At 63.6% G+C, this 26735-nt stretch overlaps 1 protein-coding gene and 1 long non-coding RNA gene across 4 annotated transcripts; one reads left to right on the forward strand and one right to left on the reverse strand.

The window, feature by feature from the left end:
• The first annotated feature begins 2684 nt into the window (after positions 1-2684).
• NHSL3 (NHS like 3) lies at positions 2685-26556 on the forward strand. 3 transcript variants are annotated; one of them, XM_064635298.1, is made up of 7 exons: positions 2685-2916; positions 20301-20456; positions 20696-20751; positions 21920-22037; positions 22403-22519; positions 22638-25508; positions 25731-26556. In XM_064635298.1, exons 1-7 carry the CDS (start codon positions 2700-2702, stop codon positions 25751-25753), a joined length of 3558 nt encoding a protein of 1185 aa, XP_064491368.1. In that variant the 5' UTR covers positions 2685-2699; the 3' UTR covers positions 25754-26556. The 3 variants fall into 3 exon arrangements, with proteins under 3 accessions (XP_064491368.1, XP_064491369.1, XP_064491370.1); XM_064635299.1 differs by lacking the exon at positions 2685-2916 and adding an exon at positions 10277-10794; XM_064635300.1 differs by lacking the exon at positions 2685-2916 and adding an exon at positions 14639-18880.
• LOC135402303 (uncharacterized) lies at positions 11072-12672 on the reverse strand. The gene is made up of 2 exons (XR_010425080.1): positions 12198-12672; positions 11072-11669 (listed from the first exon to the last, which is right to left on the reverse strand). It is a non-coding gene; the product is annotated as an uncharacterized LOC135402303 (long non-coding RNA).
• Positions 26557-26735: the final 179 nt, after the last annotated feature.

The raw sequence follows: 26735 nt of genomic DNA on the forward strand, positions 1-26735 counted from the left end.
ACCTTGTCCCGGCTACCTGTGTGTGATGGAGGTGTTAATGAGTAATGAGGGAGCAGCCAGGGCTCAGTGTCCCAGCCAGGCAACGGAAATTGGGGCAGAGGATGGCTGAGCACACCCCAAGGCACCGGCTGCACCGAGGCCGTGCCGCCCTGGCACGAGGAGCTCCCGTGGTTGCTGGGACACGTGATGCCGGAGCAGGAGCTGACGTGTTTTATCACCCTCAGGTGACATTCGAGATCTCAGTTCCCAAGAATCAGACATGGGGGGCTCCTGGGGACATGGCAGCCTCTCTGCCTCCCCTCCCCTGTGCCTGGATCTCCCAGGAGCTGAGCTCCAGCCAGTTGCTCTCCCCACGAAGCTCCCAGTATCCTGTACCCAGCTGGGTACCCCACACACTGCTGGCCCTGAGGCTCTCTGAGAGGGGGTGAAGCTTTCCAGGGCCCTGCACGAAGGGCTGGTTCTTTAGGAAGCTCCTGGAATTTCCTTCTTCTCTAGGATTGGGACTGTAAGAGCAGGAAGGATGAAGGCAACCTTCCTCTTCACCTTCCTCCTCTACTTTCCTCTCCCCAGAGGGTAACTGATACTCTCCCTCTCACTGTGATTATTTGGACAATGCTCCATAACTGTGTGTGAAAATATTTTTCAAACTGGTTCTGCTGCCATCCGAGGAGGGGCAAGATATGAAAAACGGGATTTTTTTGGGAGGATAATGACTGGGAAGTTGGAGCTGGCAGCAGAAAGTCAACACAAAGGCCCTAATTGGGGATTAGGTTCTCCTCAGCACTGCTCAGCTCAACGTGGGTCAGCAAAGCCCTGGGGAGCAGTGACGTGCTCAGCCCTCACCCTGGGAAGGAGCTGTTCCCCTGGGATCATGGGGGGGCAGGAAGGTGCCAGGAAATTGGTGCCCGACTCTCTCAGTGCTCATTTAGGTCTGGATTTGAGGCTCAGGGAGGTGAAGGGAGGGAATAGGAGGCAGAGACACAAAAGCACAGTGAGCCCCAGCTTTCCTGCAGGTATCACCCTGGATTTGGTGCTGCCTCCCCATCCCGGGTCACTGGTGCCACTGGGATGCTCAGGATGCTCAGGTCTGCACAGCCCACAGGCTACGTGGTACCAGGGCCTGAATCCCACAGGAGGCGGTGCCTGAATCCCACAGGAGACAGCAATGGGCTGGGAAGCCTGTGGATGCTTTATAAATCCTTCTAGTCATTTCCAGAGGCTGGCAAACTCCTCCGGGCACACGGCCAGGCCCTTGTGAGCGTCCGGGAAGGATGCGGCTGAAACACAGCGATGCAGCTTCTCACAACAGGAAACTCGGGGACCCAAACCCCTCCGAGCCAGGAGCGTGGAAATGCAGCAGAAACCACCTGGGTTCTTGATAGGATGGTCCCCCTGGCTTTGCCACGTGTCCTGTCACTGACCCTCTCACCGCTGGGATGTGCTGCACCTCCGGCCCACGTTCTTGTGCATCCCATTGTCCCCCCCCAGCTGGATCACAAAATCGTGGAGTGGTTTGAGCTGTAGAGGAACTCTACAGTAGAAGCTCAACTCATTCCGCTCCCCTGCCCTGGGCAGGGACACCTTCCACTAGACCACGTTGATCCAAGCCCTGTCCAACCTGGCCTTGGACACTTCCAGGGATGGGGCAGCCACAGCTTCTCCGGGCAACCCGTACCAGGGCCTCCCCACCCTCACAGGGAAGGATTTATTCCCAAGATCTAATCTAAATCAGATCCGTGTGGTCATGCTCCTGAACAATGCCAGCTTGTACCAAGCAGTGAAATCTTTCCCGAGGGCCTCTGCCATTCCCAGGCAGCTCCTGGTGTGCTCTCGGCCGCAGGCAGAGGCTGGGAGAGCCACATCAAGCGGCTGAATTCCCTCCCTGCCCCGTGTCATTCCATTTTCAGGAGCTGATTTATTATTAGCAACAAGCAGCAGCGTGGCACGGGCTGCAGGGAGCGTGTCAGTGCCCTCAGGTGTGCCCAGGTCGGGGAGCACCGTGTCCCCCTGGGCGCTGCCATTGGCGGTGACACGGCAAATGTCACCCTCGGGCCCGCCAGGTGAGGGACCGCTGGTGGCTGCGGGGTGGCAGGGCAAGGGCAGGACACGGCTGCCAGCCCCGGCTCCTCTCCCGGGGACAGCGACAGGGACAGTCCCCCCGGAGACCTGCGGGATGCCGCTCCAGGGATGACGATGCTGGAATTCCTCGCTCCGGTCCCTCATGGATATTATTTCCCTGTTTTCCCCCGTTTCCTCCCGCTGACGCTCAGCACCTCGGGGAGGAGAAACGGAGGGTCCCGAGGGGTGGGATCAGCCCCCGCCGTCCCCGCACCGCCCCCCCGCGCGGGGCGCGGGTCCCCAGGGGACAAAGCCGGGACCCACCGTGGGGTGGGCGGCACATCTCGGGGACCCCCGGCAGCCGCGGGAGGGGACCGCGGTGACATCGAGAGGACGGTCCCCGCTCCCCCCCCTCGGGGCCACCTGCGGGCGGGAGGGGGGGTGTGGGCGGGGGCCGGTGCGGGCGGAGCTCCCGCAGCCCGGCCCCGCCTCGTAAGAAACTTTCCGTCGGCGCCGGGCGCTCGGCGGGAGCCCGGAGCGGGGCCGGGGCTGCAGCGGGAGCCGAGCCGAGCCGGGCGGGCCCGGCCCTATGGGCAGCGGCTGCCGGCGGTGCGGGGCGGTGCGGGGCGCTGCCCGCGGCCATGTCCGCCGGGGCTGCACCTGCGGCGGGAGCCGAGCGGGACCGGGAGCGGGGCGGCGGCGGCTCCGCGGCGGCGGCGGCAGCGAAGGGGGATCCCGGGGCTCCCCCCCGGCGGAAGAAGGCCCGGGCGAACTCGCTGCGCAGGGCTTTCAGCTGGCTCCGGGGCCGCCGGCGGCAGCCCAAGGACGGCGGCACCGCGGGAGGCACCGAGGGACCAGGTGAGGAGCGGCCGGGGAGGTGGCCACGGTGGCGATTAAGGAGGAGTCACGGTGGTGGCTGTGGAGGTGGGCGAGGAAGGGTCGGGGTGGTGGGCAATGGAGTGTCGGGGTGGTGGGCAAGGAGGTGTCAAGGTGGTGGCCAGGATGGTGGCTAAGGAGGGGTCACAGTGGTGGCCACGGTGCTGTCGGAGTGGTGGCAGTGTTGAGTGGTGGCTGTGGAGGTGGGCAAGGAGGTGTTGGGGTGTGGTGGCCAAGGGGTGTCAGGTGGACAAAGTGGTGGCCATGGAGGGGGCGAGGTGGTGGGCGAGGAGTGTGGTGAGCGTGGTGGCCGTGGAGGTGGGCAGGGAGGGGTCTGGGTGGTGGCTGAGGGGTCATGGCAGTGGCCAAGGGGGAGTCACAGGGGTGGCCATGGAAGTGGTGAAGGAGAAGTGTTGGACGTAGAGGTGGCCAGGGAGAGCTGAAGGTGGTGGCCATGGAGGTGGCCAAGGGGTTACAGTGGAAGAAGCCAAGGAGGGTTGAGGTGCTGGCCCTGGAGGTGGCCAAAGAGCAGTCACAGCAGTGGCTGAAAAGGAGTTGAGGTGGTGGCCATGGGGATGGCTAAAGAGGGGACACAACGGTGGCCAAGGAGGGGCAGAGGTGCTGGCCGTGGTGGCAGCAGAAGTGGCTGAAGGGGGTGAAGGAGGTGGTAGCCCTGGTGGCCGTGGGGGCTGTGCTGGCCGCGGTGGCCGTCACTGTGGTGGCAGCAGGCCGGATCCGGCAGTCCCTGGTGTGATCTCGCCCCTGCCCCGAGGGCTGGTGCCGGTTCACTGGGTAGGTTCTCTCTCCGCTGAGTCAGAAGGTCACTGGGGCTGAGGGAGATCTGGAGGGACGCCAGCCGCTGCCTCCTCCTTCCCCCCCCCCTCCTCCTCCTCCTCCTCCTGGGCAGGGTGTTTGCCTGCTCCAGGTGTGGCCCTTCCTGCCCCAGATATTGCCCTCACCCCATTTGTGGGTGCTGCCTCCACAGCCCGGCCACGTCCCCGCCACCTTGACCGGGACAAACCTGCAGTGGAAGGTGCTCCAGGTGCCCCTCTCTGTGCCACCCCAGGGCCGTGTTCTGGGGGATCTGTGGGCTCAGTGATGGGGTGGTGGCGTGTCTGGTCATGCTCGTCTCCTCAGTGCGCTCAGTTTGCAGTGTTGGTGTCCCAGGAGGCAGCAATCACTGGAGGGATCACCCCAAAAACGCTCAGACTCTCCCACCCCACGCTGTCGGGGACACCATCCCTGTCCTGCCGCTGCCCTCCCTGCAGGCACCTCTGACAGGGATTTCTCTGTGCTTTTGCCAAGGGAGAGGCCACTTGTGCGGCACCCAAGGGCAGCAGGATGCTGTCAGCTGGGACTTTCTTCCTCGATTTGCCCCAGGGAGTGAATTTCCAGTTATCCAAGACCGCATGCAGGCACGTTTCCTGCTCGGAGGAGCACACGGAGATCCGTGACAGGAGAGGAATGGCTGTGGAAAGGCAGGAGGGTCTTGGGAAGAGGCTGAGCTCTTTCCTGAGCTGGTCCATCAGATCCTGCCGTGTGTGGACGCCGCTGCCACGGCCCAACGCTGAAACCTGAGCAGAAAAAATGAGATGTGCCGGAGCATGTGATGTTCCTGTTCGCGGTGCAGGAACGCCCCCAGCAGCTCTGCCAGCCCTGTTTTTCCCTTTTTTTTTCTTTTTCTTTTTTTTTTTTTTTCCCCTGGAGTTGTAACATTCACCAGCTAATCCTCAAAATGCGAAGTCACTGCCCGTCAGGGTGGCAGCTCGGGGACCTGCAGCACATTCACCACGCTGTCCCTCTCAGCACGCCCTGCAGCTCGTGCCAGCTGTGGATCCATCACCACGTTGTTCCATTAGATATCCCCGTGTGATAATCTGTGATTCAGCGCCCGGGAGAGCTGCCCTGAGTGCCCACGGTCCATGTTGGTGTTGGAGGGTTCGTGCAGCGCCCCAGCCCAGCCTGCAGGACCCTTCCCCTCCAGGCTGTGCTTTTGGCATCCCACAGGGCGGGAGGTGCCACGTTCCCCCTCGTCGCCGCTTTCTCCGCGGCGTTCCGGGGGAAGCAGTGCGGATGTTCAGCGGTTGCAGCTCTCAAGGCACGACTGAATCACCCTCCCTGTGCAATTCCAGCGTAGAGAGCACGCCAGGAACCCCTCCCTGCTCCAGTGCCTCCGGCCCCGCTGCGGCTGCCAGAGTCCTCGGGACACCGCCAGCACGCGCCGGGGTTGCCGGTGTCCTTCCCCGGGAGATGGGGGATAACACTTCCCGGCATGATGGGGGTCAGGAGGCCCCGGGGGGTGGTTTGGGCTGAGCTGTGGAGAGGGAAGGAGTGTCAGCTCTGGGTGCTTTCCATGGGCGGATGTGGCCGCAGAGCCGAGTGCTGGAGCCGGCGGCATCGGCTGCGCCACACGCGGCTCTGACCTGCCCGGGGGCTGCATCGGCCTCGCCGCCGACATCACGAGCCCTTCCTGCAGCAGGACCAGCTGGGAATTTTTCCAAACATCAGCCGGGAGCTGTGGGAGGGGGAGAAGGGAGAGCTGCAGTAGGGCCTGGCAGGCTCTGGGTGCCCTCAGCTTTCCCCTGTGTCCGTGTGGTGCTGCGGGTGGTTTGGATCTGGCCTGTGACCCGCCAGTTCCCCATCATCCAGCTGTTCCCACAGGTGGATTTGGTCATGGAGGGGAGCACAGGGCACATCTGACCATCCCCAGTGTATCCCAGCAATGGGGAGGGGGAGCAGGGTCTCAAGATGGCTCAGAGATGGGAGAGAGGGAATCTGTCCCAGGAGACCTGGATCAGGACCCGTTCCTCAGCCCGGGCATCTGCCCGTTCCGCCCTGGGTGCCGGGGAGGTCGGCATTGCTCAGCACTGAAATCATGGCAGCAGGAGGATGAGAGCATTTCCACTTGGGCTCAATCCCGTGGGTCCGGCTATCAGTGATCCCATCTCTGGCTGCCCAAAGAGCTGAGCTGTGTGGGGGGAAGGCTCAGTAATCCCACTCATGGGCGAGCGTCAGCCGCCTCTCCGGGGGGAACACCGGCGGCTCTGTGAGCGGGGGATGGCTCCATCCCAGCTGGAAGCGCATCCTCTCCTGCTTCCTGACTGGAATGCTCTGCCCTGTTTGGATGAATGGGCCCTGCTGGCTGTAGCAGGGCCCGTTTTTATGCCAGTGCAATAGTAGGATAATTCCCTCTGTGAGCTGTAATGCCCCATCCCGGGGTGTGCGGTGGGTGCCAGGATACCACCAGCCCTGGGCTGTTTTACCTGTACACAGCCTGCCTGCTCTGAGCACCTCTGTGGCCCCATTCCCATGGTATCCCAGCACCTTGCCATTCCAATCGTGTTTATTTCCACAATAACCTTTGGAGGCAGAGGAGTGATTAACCCCTGTGATGGGAACTGAGGTGGAGAGAGCAGCTGGGCTGCACCAAGGGTGTAACACTGAGAAAGGAACTGGGTTGCTCAGCTATTCCCACCCCCTGTGCTCCCCAAGCTGGATTTCTGAGTGCAGAGGTGTAAACCCAGGTCTGGGATGAAGGATGAGGTGGTGCTGGGGTCCTGCTGCCTGCCTGTGGCTTTGGTCTGTTTTTTGGCCGCTGCTCTATCCGGCTTTTGCAACATTCCTCTTAATTCCTTGATGAAGTGAAGGAATCGATGTTCCAGAAATATTAAATTAGGGTCGGCTTTTTTTTTTCTTTTTCCCTTTTTGATGCCAACTCAGTCCAGCAGCAATGATTTCCTGGCCGGGGCGGGGGACTAGTGATGTTAAAAATAAAGCTTTCAATGCTCACAGCTGCTTTGTAACAGCAGCAAGTGCTTGTTGGAACCGGGGCTTCGCCGTGTGCGGGGTGAGCAGCGGGTGGAGGGACTGGGCTGAGATGGGGATTGTACTCCCTTTCTTCATGGTTGTTAAGCATTGGAAGGGGCTGCCCAGGGAGGTGGTGGAGTCCCCACCCCTGGAGGTGTCCAAGGAAGGACTGGATGTGACAGTCAGTGCTCTGGGCTGGGTGACAAGGTGGGGATTGGGCACAGGCTGGACTCGATGGGCTGGGAGGTGTTTTCCAGCCTCAGTGATTCTCTGCTGGTGACACCACAGGGTGGTTGGGGTGCATGTGAGCCCTCCAGGAAATCTGGGGCTGAGCTGTCCCTGTGTGTTGCTCTGATAACAACCAAGATGTGAAATCTCCCCAGACACTTCTTTCCTCTGTCCCCTGCTGCCTCGTGGCACTTGCTTTGGTGTAAACACGGGGCTTGTGTTTAGTCCTGAGCTTCTCAGCTCAAAGGAGAGGGGAGAGGGTGGCTGTCCCCGCACCTCCCACACCCCGGAATTGTTCCCGTGCCCGTGTGGGAATGAGTTTGTTAATCTGCAGCAGGCAAAGAGTGACACTCCAGAAAATGTGAGCAGCAGGAATCCCCTGGCCTGGCCTGGCCTGGCACCGGCGAGCGGCTCGGCGAACAAAGAGAGGTGTGTCTGCAACCACAGCTATTCCACCTGGAGACAACTGGAAGAATTACTCTTGAGAGTAACGTTCCATAAGATCCGATAAAACTATTTCAGCGGAGTCATATTTCTCTGTGGAGGGAAGGTCTGATTTCATAAGACAATATCATCATTGACTTTGACTCCGGCAGCGATGGGAACATAAGCCGTTGGAAGGTGAAGAGCTGGGCAAGGATGAAGTGAAAAAGCGTTTCCCTGCCAAGCAGGAGCCGGAGCCTTGGGCTGGTCCCTGTGGCTCCTGCTGTGCGTGGATAAAATCCACCTCACCCAGAGCAGGGAGCTGGGCTCCCTCCACCTCTGCGGGCTGGAGCCGGACCTGTCATCGGCAGAGCCGGCCTGGACTCCGGCTTGAGCAGGAAATCATTTGAAACCCTTCTGGTTATGTATTTCTGTTAATGATTGGGGATCTCAAGTGGGGGTTTTTTTGTTACCTTTGCCTCGCTGAGCTTTACTTCCCCATGAAGGGAACAAGGGCTGAATTCCTTTCTCATTCAGGCAGCTCAGCTCCCACTCCGTGTTTGCTCGGAGACGGCGTCAGGTTTAGAAAAGACCAGAAGGAACGGGTGAAACACCAGGAGGGATGGATGGAACACCAGGAGGGAATGAATCCATCCCCCATGCCAGCACGGAGGGGTCCCCACGCCCCGGCTGGCTGTTGTGACTGAGGGAATGTGTGACTTTGGAGCGATCAGATGTGCTTGGAGCGGTCACACCGTGTGACCAGATCTGTATCTCAGGAGCAGCTTCTCCCCCCTCCCACTCCAGCTCTTATCAGAGTTCTCTCAATGAATAAAACTGGGGATTTCTGGCCTGGAGGAGAGATTCTGCCTGGAGTCAGCGTCTCTTGCCCCCAGTTCCCCATTCTCACCCCTCACCCCACAACTGGGTGTGCTGGGGATTGTGTGCTGGGGAAGCTGTGAGTGCTTCCCACCCTTCCCTTCCCCTTTGGGCCCCTCTGAGGCTCTAACACAGAGCAAGGAACTGGGGTGCTCAGTTGTTCCCACTCCCAGGCTCCCTGAGCTGGATTTCTGGGCACAGTGATGCAAACCAGGTCTGGGATGAAGGGTGAGAGCAGGCAGCTGCCTGCCCACAGGTTTTACAGGGGGTTGTGTCCCAGAGGTGCGATGGGGTGGGTCTGTGGGGTCTGTGGGGATGCTGCAGCCCCCATGCTGCTCTCAGCCCCCCCAAATTCAGCAGGGACTGAAACATGAGGCCCAGGAGGAGCTGAAGCTGGTGCTGGATTCCACGTGGCAGTGAATTACCCCATCACAGTTGTTCCAGCTCAGAGAAGCCACTTGATATTTTTGGCACACGTGGGCTTTGCTGGGTTCCTGGGGCTCAGCTCCCTCTCGGAGCCCCCCCGGCACATCCCAGGCTGTGGCTGGGGGCGGTGACACTTCGGTGCTGGTGGTGGCTGTGCTTGCCTGGCAGGTGCTGGCATGGAGAGTGTCTGTTTTGGGAGTGGAGGGGGAAGTGTCTCCCTGTATCTGGGGCACTCGCAGGCTCCAGGCTCTCTGTTTCTTCCAGGGAGAGAAGTAAAAGTGCTTCACTGGGAGAGTTGTTCTATGTGGCTGCAGAAGAGCCCCCTGTGCCGCCGGGCAGGGGTCTGAGCAGCATGAGGGGTCCACACATCCTGTTTTGGAGCTGCTGCACAGGGATGGATGTCCAAGGGATACCTGGGAGGTGCTGGGCACTGGGAGGAAGTGTTGTCCCAGGCTGGAGATGCCCCTGGCTGACCTGACTCCAGCAGCCCAGGGAAAAATCATGTTCCCCTGGGCAGAGACCTCTGATGTGTTGTACTTGTGACCATGACCTTTAATCCCAGCTGCCCCAGGATGGGTACAGCCACTAATGGGAGACAGGGAATAGTTTCCTACTGCATCCCCCCATTTCCTTAACAGCTCCAGCAGCAGACAGGGCAGCAAATCACAGGGACACTGGTACAGCCATGTCTCTGTAGCACAAGACTGTCCCTGCCCAGCTGACCGTGCCCTGGGCACCCAACCAAGCTGGTGAGGAACTGAACCATCAATATTTCCATTGCGGAGGAGGAGACTGAGGTCCAAAGATTAATTCAGTGCCGATCACCTTGGGAGGTCAGGACAAAGCTGCTGGTTGATCTTTAATTTTTCTTTTCCTTTTTTGCACCATGTCCCCAGTTTTGTGCCTTTCCCACAAAACCCTCCTTCCTATTTATCCCAGCCTTTGATGAATCACCTAAGGAACATAAACATTGCCAGCAGGGAATTGCCCACCACTGCCTGGCTGGCTGACCCCTCCCTGCCCTCGCAGCTTTTAATGTTCTAATTAAAAATCAGGAGGGAAAGCTGGGCTTCGGAGGGGGCAGGCTGGTGTACGCCCTTGGGAAGGGGCCGTGGCAGGGCTTGTCCGGGCAGCCTGGGCAGCTGTTGGAGCAGCAGTGCCTGTGCACGGAGCTGCTCGTCCCCTGCCAGCCGTGACCGTCTCGCTGCTGGAGCAGGGGCTGGAGCGGGGAGAAGCCGAGGTGCACCCGGGGAGGGCACAGGAAGGTGCCGGCAGCGTGAGCCACCTCCTCGTGACTTGCCCCAGAGACAGGAGTGGCCGTGGGGAGGGCGGTGGGGGGTTAACACCCACCGACGGGTGCGTGGGCGCTGGCATGTGGGTGCTCGCCCTGAGTTTGGGCAGCGGCCGGACCCAGCCCGTGTCCTCGGGCGCTGTGCCCCAGCCTTGGAAGTCCTGTTCTGGTCTTGGCCACACTATGCCGGGCTCGGCTGGGGTGTCCCCATAGGGGTGGGACCCCCAAAACCCCCGAGTGGGGGGGGTGGTAGCCTCTGTTGTTGGAGCTGTGCTCGGGGACAGCCAGGCGTGCTGGCGGCTCGGTGGAGCGTGGCAAACTCCAGGGAGGTGGGAGCACGGCTGGAGGCGAGTGCCATGCCCGGCTACCCCGATGCCCAGCGCTGTTTGAGGTTCGGGGCGGGGAGGAGGGGGAGGCTCTCCCTTTGCCCGCTCAGCCTCTCTGTATCACCCAGGCATCCCTGCCGGAGGGATGGGGCTGGGAGGGTGCTGTGGGATCCGACGGGTGATTCCGGCAGGCCCCTCCTCTCTGCCTGTACCATTGGCTCCGGCACAGCCGCCTGCGAGCGCTGAGCTCCGCCGGGGCCGGAGGGATGGGAGCCGGCGGCTGAGCGCCGTCGTCTGCCGGGGCCGCCCGGGCCACGCCGGAGCCCGCCCGGCTCCGCGATGTAGCACCGCGGTCCCCTCCACCCGCCCGCGGTGGAGGCGAGAGCGGCCTCATGGGCAACGCGCACCGCAAGAGGAGCCCGGCGGGCGCCAAGCCCGGCTCCTCCTGGCCCTTCGGCCGCGCCGGGAAGCCGAGGGCAGGTAGGAGCCGTGGGGATGCCAGGGGAGGGGGCGCGAGGGGTCCCGGCTTGGTGACTTTGGGGAAAGTTCGGCCACCTCGATGTGGGGCTCGCCAGGACTTGGGGGGGCTGCGGGTGGAGGCTTCGCTCTGCCCTCCCTGTGCTGGGGGGGCAGGATCAGACCCCCTGACGCCAGTGCCGGAGCTGGGGAGGACCCTCCGGCTGCAGGCAGGGGCTGTGCTGACCCGCCGGGGACCGGCCATGGGCTCGCCGGCGCTATCAGGACGGGATCAGCTGAATTAGTTACTGATTTGTTTTCCGAGTGGGATCCCAGCAGTTACAGCGGGGACCCAGCGCTGCCGGCGTCACCTTCCTCCCCAGCCCCCGCTCCCAGCCCCTGCCTCGGTTTCTCCCGCTGCGCCCTGGGGAGCACCGGGCTGGATCTGGGAGTGTTTGCAGGGAGCACCGGGCTGGATCTGGGAGTGTTTGCAGGGAGCACCGGGCTGGATCTGGGAGTGTTTGCAGGGAGCACCGGGCTGCTCCCCCCATACTCATCACCTCGCTGCACGTCTGTCTGTTCGCAGACACCGGTCGCTCCGCTGCCTTGTGCTCTGGCTCCACGGATGCCGCTGGAAAGCCCACGAGGAGGCATGGGGCAGGGCAAGCTCTTCTCCGCAGGGAAGAGGAGTAGGGGAAAGGGTCCCAGCCAGCCTGGACCCGCATATGGAACCATCGGCCCCACGGGGTGCCCGGTCCCGGTGACCTCCCTCCGTGGTTCCTCCATCAGAGCAGGGTGATGCCAACGGGGAAGGTCTCTGGCAGTAACATCATCCCCATCCTGGGGTTTCTGATTCCCCCACTGGTGTCGTTAAACTGTCCCCGTGTCCCCAGCTCGGCCTGAGTCAAGGAGGAGATTTGACAGGCATGTGGGCAGGTGTCTGGGGTTGTAGGAGTGGGGTTAGCAGGACCGAGGGGGGGTAACTGGGCAGTTTTCCCCTGTCATCCCTGCGGGATCCTGGCCCCACCATCTCTCCTGCCCTCGGTCTGTTTCCCTCGGTCTTTACAGTGAGCAGCCGCCCAGGGGCGTGAACCGAGCTGTCCCCAGGGTAAACAGGGTCTGAGGTGAACTCCACACGGGCTTGGGGAGTGCCACGCTGAGCAAAACTGTCCCAGAGAGGTGGAGGCTGGGATGGGGACACCCTGCCCAGGGAGAGGGGGCCAACAGCATCCCCTCGGCATCTGGGGAAACTGAGGCAGGAGGGTCCATGGCTGTGCAGGGACCACAGGATCTCCACTGTCCACCTCTCCTACAGGCTGGCTGCAGGCTCCTCTCTGCCACAGTCATCCTCTTGTAGTCTCCATGTGGGAAGGGCTCAGTGCCACTGGACAGGGTCTGTTGTAGCCGCATCCCTGGGATATCCTCACCTTTTCCTTGCAGCATTCCCATCCAGACCTCCATCTCCTCTCCATCCCCTGCAAGTCTTGAGTGCCCCTGGCCAGTCCCTGACCCAGGACCGTGCCACTGCTGCCCCTTCCCCAGGGCTGGCCGGGAGAAGCCCTGCTCCGTTTTGGACGCCCTGAAAGGGGCGGGATGTTGGGACTGTGCGATTCCCGGGAGTCGAGGGCTGGCGCTGGGGCCGAAGGCCGTGGGGTGGAAGGTGCTGAGAAAACATGGGGCGAGTTGTGTTTGTTCTCTGCGACGGCTCCATGGCAACGGCGCGGCGGCCACAAAGCCAAAGAATTTGCATTGTGTCGCTTCAGCATTTCGGAGGGCGCAGCCGGGATCGCCGGCTGGGGGCAGGGTGTGCCGGCACCCGCCCGACGGCCCCGCCGGCAGCCCCATCTCGCCCGGGGAGACCCTCGGTGCTGCCGGATTGTGGGCTGGAGGCTGATTGCATATGGCAGGCAACTGCACCAGTGTCCCCCAGTTCCCATCTGTTTAGTGACTGGAAGTATAGACTTGGCCCTGCTGTGCCCATTGCTGGTCTATCAGGCCCGGGCTGGCATCAGCAGATGCCTTAGTGCTTGTGCCATGGGCACCTAGAGCCTTTGGATCCAGAGGAGCTGGAGTGGTGATCCCCAGGGACAGGGTGGGCAGGCAGGAGCACAGCTGGGAGCTCCAGGATGGCTCTGCCTGGAGCAGTGATCCCCAGGGACAGGGTGGGCAGGCAGGAGCACAGCTGGGGGCTCTGGGGTGGCTCTGCCTTCTGCTCCCTGCCTGAGCCTCCCCGCTCAGCCCCACCAGTGCCAAACCCACACACCCCGTCCCCACGCTGGAGCGGGGCCCGGCTTGCTCCGGGTGCATCCCTGGCCTCTCCTTCCCGGATTTGTCCGTGGTAGGAGCTGCTGGGGAAGGTCCTTGAGCACCAGGGAGGCTGAAGCCTCTTATCACCTCCTTATCGGGACGCCCCGCCGGGCCCTGCTGAGTCAGGGCGGAGGAACGTGGCGCTGGGCCAGGCTGTGCCCCGCGGACTCAGCGGGGATGTGGCCAGCGGAGAGCTCTGGGTGTGGGGTCATCCGGCACCCGCCTTCCCACCAGTGGGCTCTGGGGAGGGTTGCAGGGTCAAATCATGGAATCGTGGAATGGTTTGTGTTGGAAGGGACCTTAAAGCTCATCTCATTCCAACCCCTCCACTGTGGGTGGGGACACCTTCACTACACCAGGTTGCTCCAAGCCCCATCCAACCTGGCCTTGAACACTTCCAGGGATGGGGCAGCCAAATGGCCCAGGGGGGGCAGGTTTGGGGGCAGGTTTGGGGCAAGGGGTGCTGTGTGGCCATGAGGTTTCCCAGTGGCAGTGCTGGAGTGTCTCAGCAGCTCCAGCTCCTGCTGGGCAGCTCTGGGGTGGGCCGAGCAATTCTGGGCTCTTTCTCCTTCACAGCCACTCTCCGTGCCAGACCCACGCTGGGCCGGCTCCGCAAACACCCGGGGGAGCGGAAAAGGGCAGGGGCCCAGCCCGGCGGGGGATACACCGTGATTTACACAGGCACTTTCTCCAGGCACACCGGCCGGCACCCTGCTGCGTGCGGGACATCTGAGCCCTTCCTGGTGCCCCCTCCTGCTCCTGGAGCAGGGGAGGAGGTGATCTGCAGGTGTCCCGGGCAGGCAGCTGCTGCAGCGCTCGGCTCCGACATGCCGTGCCGTGCCCGCTTGGCACATGCCCTGTCACCGAGGGGCAGGGATGGGACCTGCCCTTCGGCTGGGGGTTATCCCCCACCCCATTTTGGTGGCACCTGACGCCTTTTCTCCCATCTTCTGCCTGATCCCGCATCGCCGTGTCCGTCCCAATCCCCGGTGGGGGATCAGCAGCTCCTCAGTGTTCCCTGGGGAGAGCCCCGCGGGTGGGAGCGGGGTTGGGCGCTGCCCGCGGGACGGTGGATCCGTGCACGGAAAAACCTGCAACGTCTTGTCCTTAATCCGTCTCCTGGCTTTGCTCCTTCGCGGAGCCAAGTTCCTGCTGCGACAGGCAACGCCTGCCATGTGAGCAGCACCTGGGTACCCTGCAAACACGCCGGGCATGACGGCACGCGCCGTGGGCCGCAGCCAGCCCCGGGCACCGCGGCCGTGGGAGGTGGAGGACACGGAGGGAGGGGGATCAGGGAGTGACAAAGCTCTGGACTTGGAGGGAGGAGGTGCTGGTGGCCTGTCCCTGGCCATACATGCCACTGGCGGCCCCGTATCACTTCCGAGGCTCTGCTCGTGGCCCTCTCCCACCCCGTGCGCCCCATCTGGGATGTTCCCGCCCGGATCCGGCTCCTGGCCGGGGAAGGCTGTTATTTACCTTCAAACCTGTTTGGTGGCTTCTCTCGGGAGGGGACGAGCGCGGGGTGGGGATGGGTGGGATGGGCTGTTACAGGGGCTGGGAGTGAGGCACAGCTGGGCATTGGGGTGGTCCTGTCCCCCTCTGCAGCACTGGGACCCCCCCGGGCTGCTGCCAGACCCTCACCTGGGGTCTGTGATAACAACAGGGAGGAGGAGACGCTGCGTGTCACCACAGGGCCGGCTGTGGGGCAAGTGTGGGACAGCAGCGAGGTCAGGGCCTGTTGCACAACCCCGTGTGCTCCTGCCATGACAGCAGCCGTGGCTGGAGGCGACTGGAGCCACGACTCTGCTCCAAGCAGGAGTTCACCCTGCGCCAGCTCCTTCGCCGGGGCCCGTTGGCTCACTGAGGCAACACCGGCCAGTTTTCTACGCTGTGATTTAGAGGAAGAACAAACGATCCAAGTTTGTTTTCCCAGTTGAATTAATTTTAGTTCAGCCTCTGCGTGGGATCGTGTTTGAGAGCCGAGCCAGCAGCGCGGGTCGGGTGGTGTTTGTTTGCTCGGTGGAGATGTTTTCCTGGCTGGAGCAGCAGCCCCCCGAGGGTGGCCAGGGCAGGTTGGCAGTGGGGGGCTGCATGGCCAGAGCCACCGTAAATATTATTGTGCTCTTGTCCTGCCTGGAGGGAGCATGATCCTGTGGTGTGTCCTAGGGAGTGGATCCTGTGCAGAGACAGGGATTTGGGGGAAAAGAGTGGCAGGGCTGGTTATCTTCAGGGGCACTGTGGCCCCTGAGCCCCCCTCAGCAGCTGAAGGCTGAGGTGCAGAGGGAGAGAGGGACTTCATGCTGTAGCAGAGGGGCAGGATAGAGTCCCTTCCACCTTGGAATATTCTGTGATTCTGTGATACTGGAGCAGAGTGTGGGGGCTCTCGCAGCCGTGGCAGGTTCCATGTCCTGATTGCTCCATAGGGAGCAATGGGATGGGGTTCCTAGTGCACCCCATTAGTGTTATCCATGCTCATGGCATCTGCAGGCAACTGGGGGGCAGAGTGGTCCCCAAAGCCTGGGCACACACCTGGATGCAGCGTGGTGGGAAGGAGCCCCAAAGGGGTGGGAGAGCACCAACCCCGTGGGGCAGGGGGGCTTCTTGCTGCCCTCTGCACTGCTCTGGCTTCCACTAGAAGGGAGGCAAAGGCTCCATCCCACTGAGCTGGAGGACACAGGCGGGCTCCCCTGGGGACCTCACAGCCCCTTCCCTCCTGCCTGCCAGCTCCCCCCTCCTCCCCATTTTTCTCCGGTGAGTCAGTGGTGGTGAAGGGGTGGGCAGGGAGCTGCTGCCTGTTCCCTGCCTCCTGCTGCTGCCTGTTCCCTGCCTCCCTGCCTCCCGCCGCAGGAGCTGCCACTGCGCGGGGAGCAGGCAAGTCGAGGCAGTGCCGAGCAGGCAGAGATGGATGTTTGCAGCTGAGCCCGGCCAAACCTGCTGCTTACAAGAGGCACAGGCCTGGCCAGGAGGGGGACAGGAGCTGGGATTTTCTCCTCTGGCTCTCCCCAGATGAGGAGCAGCATCGAGGGAGCTGGGCTGACACCGTGTCCCACTTGCAGCATTGCTGGTCCAGGGATGAACAGCCCCGGCCGTGTTCCTCTGGGGTCTCAGCTCCGGTCTCTCCCTTGTGCAGCCCTTCCCATTGCCACCCCTGTGTCTCCAGCCCTGCTCTGCCAGCACAGAGAGGAGCAGGAAGAGCTGAAGGCGAGGTACATGGAGTTCCCTGTCCCTTCCTATTACTGTGCCTTACTGCAGGGATGCTCTGCTACCTCCACACCGTCCCTGTCACAGGCAGCAGCAGATACCAGTTCCGAGTCAGGGAGACCATGCTTGAGAGAGTGCCTGGTGCTGAGAAACCTCTGGCTCTTTCTCTGGGAGAATCCCGCTGCCACATGTGGACGAGGCACGTGTGTCAGCCGAGCCTGGAGGGGACAGGGTGATCCAGGATGTATTGCAAGGAATGCACAGGCACAAGGGCCGGGACACCAGCCCGACCGGGCGTGTTGCTACCGGCACCAGCTGCAGCTGCAGCAGCTTCCCCAGCCCACCGAGGCCTGCAGCCTGTGCCACGGGATCAGGGCTCTCTCCCTCCTGGATTCTCCCTCCTTCCCTGTCCTGTTTGTGGCAGGTTTCACTGTGTGTTGACAGAGCCAGGGGCGAGGCTGGCTGGATGAGGATGATGCGGTAGCGAAGGTCGCAGGGAGTGGGAGGGGAAGCGGAGGCTGCTCTTCGCACGCTGCCACAAGGCTCCTCCGTGGCCAGGATAATCCTGGCTCTGCCCTGGATTATCCTTTGAGAGATTGCAGGCAGCCATGCTGAGCTCTTCCTGCCCCGACTGCAGCGATGTCACACTCAGGAGGGGGATGCAAGTGTTGTCAGCGAGGGACGTTCCCGAGGCCCTTTGTGTCCTTGTGGGCAACGGGCCCGTGAAGGAAGGTGGAGCAGGGACAGGGTGTCTGCCAGCACCTGGGAATGTCCTCACAGCCCTGGGAGCAGCTTCCATGCGTGCTGCCATTGGCAGACCCACGGGGCTGAAGCTCAGCCGTGCCTGGGCCCTGCACCAGCAGCACAGGGGGGACTGTCCACCTTCACTGCGGGGGCTCCCAGAGCTCCTCGTGCCATGAAGGGTCATCCCGAGTGCAGCCCCATCCATGCAGACAAAGATGGAGAGCTGGACCCTTCCCTGTGGAGCCAGGAGCAGTGTCCCTCGGCTGCCACCAGCCATGGCCCTCGCTGGGCTCGTGACGGGCTGCCCGGAGCGCAGAGGGCAGTGCTCAGCGCAGCACGTGGCTGCTGGCTTTGTGCTTCCTCAGCCCTTTAATTATGTCCCTTTTCCACTTGTGCTGTGGAAAGAGCCGGGGAGCGTCTGCCCGCGGCCCCCGGCACCTTCTGGGTGAGCGCGTGGGCAGCGGGGCCGATCCTGCCCGTGCTGGGGCAGGTGCTGGGGCAGGTGCTGGGGCAGGCACAGCCGGGGTGCTGCTGGTGTTGGGTGTTATGGCCACGGAGGAGTTCCAGGGAAGAAATCTTTCCTGAGCCCGGCGCTGCCTGGCTGGGAACACAAAGGTGCCCTTCACAAGGTCAAACTGTGCCTTGGGCTGCACAGTCACTTCCTGGGGTCTGCTGGGACCCTGTGTTGGGTGACGCTGCTCTGACTACAGCCCAACCTCTGTCCTGATGGAATAAACCCTGGGCACAGACTGTGGAGAGCTGGCAGGGCAAGGAATGGAGGGTTTGACACGTCGGCTCCCAGCTGGCATGAGGACACAGCTGCCTGCTGGCAGGTGCTCTTCACCTTTTAGGACAAAACGCTTGTAAAGGGGGGAAATGGGGCTGATTCCCAAGATGGCACAGGATTCCCTGGCTCCACTGCCCCGAGAGCATGGAGCAAATCCATGGTGGGGACCATCAGTGCCAGGGCTGTGCCAGTGCCTGACTGCCTGGCATTTCTGCCCCTGCCTTATGTGCCCCCGCACCAGCAGCTGGAGCTACTGGTTAGACTGGTCTGAGACCTGGTTCTCCCCCAGCCCTTGTGACCATGACGTGGCCGTGCTGGACGCCCTGTCCCTAAGGACAAACACCCTTTGCCCCACCATGGCTCGTGTCCCCCTGCTCTGGGCTGAGCTGTGCCAGGAGCTGGGGGGGCTGTGGTGGACACCGTGTCCTGGGGGCACTGAGGATGGGCAAGGAAGGGGAACGCCAACCCTTCTGTCTGTGCTGTGTCATATCCCAAGGGCTGGTGCTTGCCGGAGGAGAAGCCTCCCAGTTCTTCCCAGTTGGCCGCACTGTTGTGGAAACGAGCAACTGGTTTGCAGCGTCCCGGGGGGTCCCAGGGCTGCGAGAAGGGGAAATCGGGGGAAATCCTGGCCGTGAGCCTGGAAGAACAGATCCCTGTGGTCCGTGCCGTGCGTGGGAGGAGGCGGGAGAGCCGGGGGAGCGAGCGGGAGGCCAGAGGAGGGGCCCCCACTCTCCTTCTCCCGTGACCGAGGAGCGCGGTGGGCGCAGCTGGGGCTGTCCCCTCCTGCCACCGCGCAGCCGTCCCCGGGTCGGGCTTCTCCCCGCTCAGAGGCAGCTGCGCTGGAGGAGCCTCTTTGCCTGGCCGAGCATCCTCCCGCCGTGCGGATGAGGACGGAGGGAGGGAGGTGGGGACCGCCGGCATCCGCCTCGCCGACCACAGCACAATAGGCTGAGCCTCCTTGGGGGGCGGCGGAGCCCCCCTTCTCTGGGGACCAGACCCTCTCCCCGGCCACCATGGTGGTTTTCATGGGCAGGAACCTCTCCTCGCTTCTGGCTTTCTTCAAGAAGAAGGGTGAGTGAGCAGCTGGGAGGGAGGGAGGGAGAGAGGGAGCAGCGGCTTGTCCTTACACAACCCCTGCCCGCCAGGACCCCCGCTGGTCACCCGCAGTGGGCAGGGGGGCTGCCATCCCCGGGGGAGGGCAGGGAAGGTCACCCCAGCCCTGGCCTCGCCCGCCGGGAAGTTAATGGAATAAATCACAGCGCTCCTCTCTCCGGAAGGCAGCTCCCAGGGTGTTTGGAGGGGTGTCAGGCGAGGGGCTGCCGAAATTGGGGGGGAAAAGGGTTTAGGAACATGATGGTGGGGGGGCTGTGGGTGTCTTGTGTCTCCTGCAGGGACCCTGCACCAGCACAGGGGACCCCTGTGGCACCAGGCTCTGCCGGGCTGGCCGTGCCCCCGTGCCCGTGGGTGCTGGCGGAGGCAGGGGCCGGCATGGCGGCAGGGCGGGCGGCTCCATTGTTCCAGGCCTGCTCCTTTGTGTGCTGGATGGAGTCAAAGCACGGCTGCCTCGCTGCCTGGCCGGGCTGGCCGTGAGGGGATGGGCTACGTGGGGGACACGGGGGACAAGGGGACGGGTGTGTGGCACCGGCGATGCTGAGCAGCAGGTGCCCGTGGCCCCGGGGTGCTGCCGCCAGCCCCGACGGTTTCCTGTGCTCGCCCTTCCCTTCCCCAGCCTGGAACTGGGTTTTGTTTTCCGGGCAGGAAGAGTTTGAGGCTTCGCTCAGGCAGGAGCAGGCAGGGCTGTGCCTCGGTGCCGCAGTGCCCTGTCTGGGTGGTGCCAGGGCAGCCCCCTCGTCGTGGGCACCCCGAGGTGCTGGTGATGGTTGTGGGGAGGGGGCTGTGAGATGGGGAGTGAGGGCTCTGTGCTGCCCCAGGCATGGCAGATGGGGTGTGCAGCACCCCGGGGGGCTCGGAGCAGGAATTTGGGTCCTGTGGGGTCTCTGCAGCTGGTTGTGCCTCAGTTTCCCTTGTCTGTGCAGTTCCCAGCCGTGGGATGGGCATGGGGTGAGTCCCTGCTCCTGGGGTGATGAGCAAGGCCTGGGAATGACGCAATGCTCTGAAGGGAAAGTCATCATCTTCCCATCCACATTTAATCCCCCTGTGCTGCCCTTCCTCTTGCTCCACTGCCCCCAGCCCTGCACAACTCGCTCCTTGTTTACTCCTAATGAAGGCGCTGGGGAGGAGGGTGGTCCCATACCCAGCACAGCTCCAGCCAGTGGGGGGAAAAAACAGTGGAGACAGCCCGACTCCAGCGTATCGACCGGCCGGGCAGAGCTGTGGGATGTGATTTCTCAGTTTGGAGCTGGGCGGGATAACGTCATCCCGGGATGGTTGTCATCGCCCGGCACTTCTCCCGGCTGCATCCCGTGGGTGGGGGTGCCTCGGTGAGAGCAGGGCTGTGACCCCAACCGAGCTGACCCCCCTGTCCCCACAGGTGCTGCCAAGGGCGAGGGTGAGAAGCGGCTGAGTGTGCAGTACACGGCGGGCGAGGAATGTCCCGACAACGTCTTCTTCCCCAGCACGCGGCCCCCGCACCTGGAGGAGCTGCACAGCCAGGCTCAGCAGGGGCTGAAGTCCCTGCAGCACCAAGGTAGGTGTCCCCAGGCCTGGGGACACGGCGGAAGGGCAGCTGGCTGTCCCCAGCTCCTGGCTGTCCCCAGCTCCTGGCTGTCCCCAGCTCCTGGCTGGCCGGGCCGCGTGGGCGGCGCGATGGGACTGACCGGAGTCCAGCGGTGGCTGAGGTGTGCAGGGGGCACTGCCAGCCCGGCAGCTGCTTCCCTGCCTGCGGGCTCTTCCAGGGGGGATTTACCTCCTACCTTCCCTCCACAGAGAAGCAGAAGCAGACCAAAAGTGCCTGGGACCACGGGGACACCAGCAGCCTCCAGGTGAGCCCTGCCGAGGAGCTGCCTCTGTCTTGTGGTGCTCTTGGGGGTGCCCCGGGGGGTGAGGGGACACAGGATGGCTCCTCTGTCCCCCCTAAGTGGTGTTTGGGGTCAGACAGAGAACCAGCCAAGGTGGCAGGACCACGTCCAGGGGGGTTGTTGGGCAGGAAGAGGCTGTGTGTCCCTCGGTGTCATCCCCTTTGCCCCATAATGAGCCACTGTCCCTGTGCTTGGCCTCGACACATTCTGCCCTGTGGGGCTCTGCCGGGGATCCCCACCTTTCCTGCATCCCTCTATCCCCCTGTTCCTGTCCCACTGGTGTCCCCTGGCAGCCCTGACCAAGGTGGAGGGACAGGATGGCACAATAGGGACTGTTGGCCATATCTAGCCTGGTGTCTCTGCCCCTCCCCAGCTGCTGACAAGGAGAAACTCCACTCTCTTGGCCAGGCTGGGCTTTGGCGTGTCCCTGGGCTCTGACCCTGCTGCCAGTGCCTCACCCGCCTGTGTTTGCTCAAGCTGCTGCCTCCCACTGGCTCTTGTCCCCTTTAACCCCTTGGAAGCAGGGTCTGGAAACCCCAGGGTGGGCAGAGCCACTGGGGCAGCGAGGCGCAGGAATCAGGATGTGTCTCGTCCCAACCTCTGCCTGTGCCAAGGGATGGTTTGGAGGGGTGGGAACACTGGAAGCTGTGCCTGACGTGGGGCTGTGCCACTGGCCGTGCCCACAGTGGCACCTGAGTGCAGGGGGTCCCCAGCCTGACTGCATCCCTGCCTGCTTGTCACTGTCCCACGCCCCTCTCCGAACCATGGCAGCCCTCCAGCCCTGGGATCCGGGTCATGGCCAGGCTGGGAACAGCCATGGGGCCAATTTTGGCTTGGCACAGAGGCAGGGCTGGCAGTTCCTTCAGGTGCTCTCCTGGTGGGCCAGACCCCAGCTTTCCTGCTCTCCGGGGGGCTGTGAAGCCACGTGGGGTCCCAGGGGCTGCTCCCGGCCCCGCTCCTGGTGGGAGGACTCTGGATGCCGGCGTGGCTGACTCAGCCTTTGGCCCTCGGAAAAGCTTTTGTCTGGGCTGCGCAGTGAGTGTGAGGCAGGGAAGGGGCCTGGCTGGGGCCGGGGCAGCTCCGTCCCCGCTGCCCGGGGTCCGCTGAGCCCCCTGTCCCTCTGTCCCCACAGTCCTGCGCATTCTCGGAGGATGACAGTGTGTCCATCCGGAGCCGGGCGGCCTCCTGTGCCACGGACAGCACCTCTGAGGACGCCCTCTCCATCCGCTCCGAGATGATCCAGCGAAAAGGTACCCGGCTGGGCGGCCGTGGGACGAGGGGGACACCAGGCAAGGGGATGCAAGGGGGGTCGGAGCTCATGGCAGGAAAGCTGGGCTCTGCCTTGGCGTGGCCACGAGCCAGCGCAGGGATTTGGGGGCCCTTGGGAGAGATGAGAGCAACTCCGGCTGAGTCAGAGCGCTGGGGCTGGGCGAGAGGGATGGACAGACAGACAGACACCATCTCCTCCCTGCTGCTGGTGCCTCTTCGGGATGTTCCATGCCTGAGCCTGGCTCGTCCCGGAGCATCTCTGTCAGTGAGGGGGTGCTGGGGACACTGGGGACACCCTGGCCAGGGCCCCCCTCACACTTGCTGGACCTCCTCACGCCTCTTGTAGGTTCCACCTTCCGACCGCACGACTCCTTTCCCAAATCCTCGGAGAGGGCTGGCAAGAAGAGGAAGGACAGGAGGACGACGGTGCTGGGCATCCCCCAACATGTCCATAAGGAGCTGGGTAAGCACTGGGGGTAAGGGGGATTGTTAGGGTCAGGTCTCGTTGTCCAAGCTCCGTTTGCCTTGGCTTGGAGCATCTGCCTTGGGATCACGCTGAGGTCATCTTTCCCTGCTCCCAGGTCTCAGGAACAGCCACGAAGCCAAGGGCCGTCCCGGGGCTGATGGGCGAGGGCCGGCGGGGCGCGGGGGCAGCCAGGCAGCGCAGCCCTTGCTGAACGGCGGGCAGGTCTCGGGCGACGCCGTCCGCATCCCCACCATCGACGGGAAGCTGCAGCCTCTGGCTGTGCCCGGCGGCGCCCGCGTCTGCCTGGGAGCCTTGGAGGAGGCAGACGCAGCCCTACAGAAGCACATCAACAGGGTTTACTACGACGACACGTTGGTGGGGAGGAAGACAGCGGCCAAGCTGTCGCCCATGCTGAGGCCGAAGTCTCTGGCCGTGCCGGGCATGACCACCTACGCCAACCACCCGGAGGTGGCGATAGGCCCCGTCATGTCCATCTCGCCCCAGGGCACTTACATGTCCAAGATCATCCCCAACGCCATCCTGCCGCCCATGGTGGACGTGGTGGCCCTGACGCGGAGCAGCGTGCGGACGCTGAGCCGCTGCAGCCTCGTGTCGTCCAGCCCGGCCTCGGTGCGGTCCCTCTCCCGCTTCTCCGAGCGCAGCGCCCGCAGCCGTGAGCCCTCCTCCTCCAGCGACAACTGGAGCCACTCGCAGTCCACGGAGACCATCGTCTCCAACAGCTCCACCATCTCCTCCCAGGGCGGCTGCGACCACCGGCAGCACGAGGCGGGGCCGCACAGCGAGGTGGACGCTGCAGCTCACTCCGACACCGACCAGATCAGCGTCTACAGCTCCGCCAGCTTCGCCAGCTCCTGCTCCAAGCCCCCTGCCGGCCTCACGCCTGTGGCCTCGCTGGCTGTGGGGAGCAGCAGTGGCCGGGTGTCCCCTGCCTACAGCATGAGCAGCCAGGCGGACGGCTCGGACACGGGCAGCCTGGCCAGCGAGCGCTCCTCCGCCCGCAGCGTCTCCCTCAGGAAGATGAAGAAGCCCCCGGCCCCCCCTCGCAGGACCTACTCACTGCACCAAAAGGATGATGGGGAGCCCAAGGTGCTGGGGCTGCCCCCCAAGCCCGACCGGCGGCCCCAGCGGGAGAGCAGCGTGCCCTGGTCTCCGCACCCCGAGCCCTTCAGCCCCACGGCCGAGGATGAGGTGTTCTCCCCATCGTCGCTGAGCGAGACCAGCAGCCTCCATTCCGAGAGCCTGGCTGGGGCCAGCTCCCCCGAGGCCTCACGAGGCCGCCCTGGGGTGACTGTGGTGCTGAGGGAGCCCCAAGCTCAGCCCAAGTGGAGCTGCCCGGATGGGTCTGACCGCACCATGTCCCCCTCCAGCGGCTACTCCAGCCAGAGTGGGACGCCCACACTGCCCACCAAGGGGCTGGGACCGCCATCTGTGTCCCCAGGCAAGTCTCAGCCCCAGAAGCCGGATCGGATCTGCTCCCTTCAGTCGCCTGCGCTCTCCGTGTCCTCCTCCCTCACCTCCATCTCCTCCTCAGCCTCGGACCCCACGCCCCCCGAGGCGCTGACCTGCCGCTCGGACCGGTTCATCATCCCGCCGCACCCCAAGGTTCCCGCTCCCTTCTCCCCACCACCCACTAAGCCCCAGCAGCCCCCGGCTCCTGCTGGCCCCCTACTGCCCTCACCAGACCCCCCAGCGCCCAGCACTGCCTGCCAGGAGCCCGGGGCCAAGCCCAGTGGCAAATCTCCACCTCCATCGCCGCCTCCTGCCTACCACCCACCTCCCCCGCCAGCCAAGAAGGCGGAGGGGAGCCCCCAGACCACCGGGGAGCCCCCCGCTGACACCGCCTGGCCCCCGCCACCACCACCAGCTCCTGAGGAACACGACCTGTCCATGGCAGACTTCCCCCCTCCGGATGAATCCTATCTCTCCAGCCTGCCCGATGCCACCTCGGCTCCAGTGGACGGGCAGAAAGTGACACCGAGCCCGGGGGCTGCATCTTCACCATCCTCGTGCAGCCAACAGCAAGTCCCACCGGCCGGGGCACTGCAGCCCCCGTGTCCCACTGAGCCCCTTCCTGAGGCCTCTGTGCCGCCGCCGCCGCCTCTCCCGCCACCCTCGGCTCTGGCTCTGCCACCCCAAATCAGCCTTAAGAAGGCGGCCAATGGCCCGCGGGCAGACGCCAGGAAGGAGCCGGTGTCGCGGAGCAAGAGCGGCCCTGTGCCCAAGGAGGACGCCAGCCTGCCCATCGTCACGCCCTCGCTGCTGCAGATGGTGCGGCTGCGCTCCGTCAGCGTGGAGCCGCCGGCCGGGGCCGAGGAGCGCCCGGCCCCGCAGAAGCCCGTCCGCCGGTCCCTGTCCACGCGGCAGCCCCCTCCTGCCAAAGACACGGTGCCTTCCAACCCGCTCCACCACGCCGTGCACCTGAAGGCGGCCGCCTTGGCCTCCGGTGGGGCCGCGGAGAAGCCGCCCGGCAGCCCAGCGGCCCAGCCCGGGGGGCCCCCCGAGGATGGGCAGCTCTCCCCCAGAAGCAAGTCTGCGGCCTCCACCGCCAGCTTCATCTTCGCCAAGAGCTCCCGGAAGGTGGTGATCGAGACGGCCTCGTCCCCCGAGGCACAGGCCGACCTGAAGAGGAACTTGGTGGCCGAGCTGATGAATTTCTCGGGGCAGCGCTCGGCGGCTCCGGCGGCCGCCCCGCAGGGCCCTGGCAAGGCACAAGCCCACCGAAAACCCGGCAAGGTCCCCCCTCCGGTAGCCAAGAAGCCTTCGCTGGGCCCAGGGCCGGCTCCTTCCCCGCTGAGCCCAAAGGCAGCAGGGGCAGAGGCGCTGGGCTCCCCGGTGCCGGACGGGAACGCCGCGGCGGTGCCGGCGGACGAGAGCAGGACTAAGAGCGAGCTGGCAGGGACAGCGGCCGCGGGGACAGAGGGCAGGGACACCACGGAGCCGCCAGCTCAGAGCCTCCCTGCACAAGGTATGTGGGATGGGAGCCCGGTTCAGGAATGCTGCTGCTGTAGGTGCTCAGGATCCTGAGCTGTACATTCCCAGGCTGTACATTCCTGAGCTATAGGCTCCCAGTGTGGCAGCTGGGCCATGTTGTGGCTGGGGTGGCACTGGGACAGCAGGGAGAGCCTGGTAGGGCTGTGGGAAGTGGGGATTCGGGGTGGCTGACGGGCTCTTCCCTCCTGCCTTGCAGACAGACGGGGAGAGACGGCCTGAAGGATGATGCTGCAGGACTGGTGCCCCCACGGACAGGAATCCAAATCTCTCAGGGACCTGGGCAGGTCAACAGACGAGTGTGGAACTGGCAACTAACTTAATACAGGAAGCAAACAGCCTTAGCCTCCACGGCCTTGATGATATTTATGCAAAAATGGTGTTGGTTTCACTTTCCTAAGTACTACAGCTTTATTTTGCTTTTTTTTTTACTGGACTCGAGGCCTGTGCCCAGAGCCAGCACCTCCTCCCTGCCAGGCTGCTGCTTGGTCTGGGCGTGCGGAGCCGAGAGGAGTTTGGGGACCGAAGACACCAGAGGTGGGACCACTCTGCTCCAGGCCTGCGAGGAATTGAAGCACTTTGGACAAGGGAATGGGAAGGCTTTGGCCACGGCAGTGCCCGGGGGGGGATGCAAACAGGAGCAGGACGGGATGGAGGCACTGGTTGGGAGGGACCAGGGCTTTGTCCCCTGATGGAGAGAGGCAAGAGGGGCTCGTGGCCAGTGCCAGCTCCGGCCACTCGCCACTGCCCATCCCAGCCATCCTGCAGCCACGCTGGCCACAGGGTGAGGGGGAGCCTGGCTGCCCCTTGAGCTGCTCTTCAGGCCCTGGGCTCTGGGGTGGAGCCTCGATTCTTTCTGTAAACTCGGGTCACATTTTGATTTCTTTTGATTGTAAAAAAACTGAAAACCAACCAACCAACAACGAACCAACAAACCCAACCCAACCAAACCAAAAGCAACTGACCCTCTGCCGCCGAGTAGCTGCTCAGAGCTCTGTACCTGGCTGGTAAAAATGATGACCTAAGCTCGTTGCCTCCTGTGCTTCCTGGCTTATGGCCACGGCACTGCCACGCGTGGCAGGTCCCTTCTGGATGGTTCTGAGCTCCAGGGCGGGCACAGACCCCCATCGGGCTGGTTCCCAGCACCAGTGCCCACTAAGGCTCAGGAGCAGGGCTGGCTGCCTGCTCAGCTGCCTCCCCTGGA

The sequence above is a fragment of the Pseudopipra pipra genome, chromosome 24, assembly GCF_036250125.1.
Source record: "Pseudopipra pipra isolate bDixPip1 chromosome 24, bDixPip1.hap1, whole genome shotgun sequence".
Classification (NCBI taxonomy): Eukaryota; Metazoa; Chordata; class Aves; order Passeriformes; family Pipridae; genus Pseudopipra; species Pseudopipra pipra.

Coding starts and splice junctions, on each gene's coding strand:
- NHSL3 (XM_064635298.1), top strand. CDS start 2,700: ATGTCCGCCGGGGCTGCACCTGCGGCGGGAGCCGAGCGGGACCGGGAG. Junction 20,457..20,695: donor GAAGTCCCTGCAGCACCAAG/GTAGGTGTCCCC, acceptor TTCCCTCCACAG/AGAAGCAGAAGCAGACCAAA. Junction 22,038..22,402: donor CGAGATGATCCAGCGAAAAG/GTACCCGGCTGG, acceptor CGCCTCTTGTAG/GTTCCACCTTCCGACCGCAC.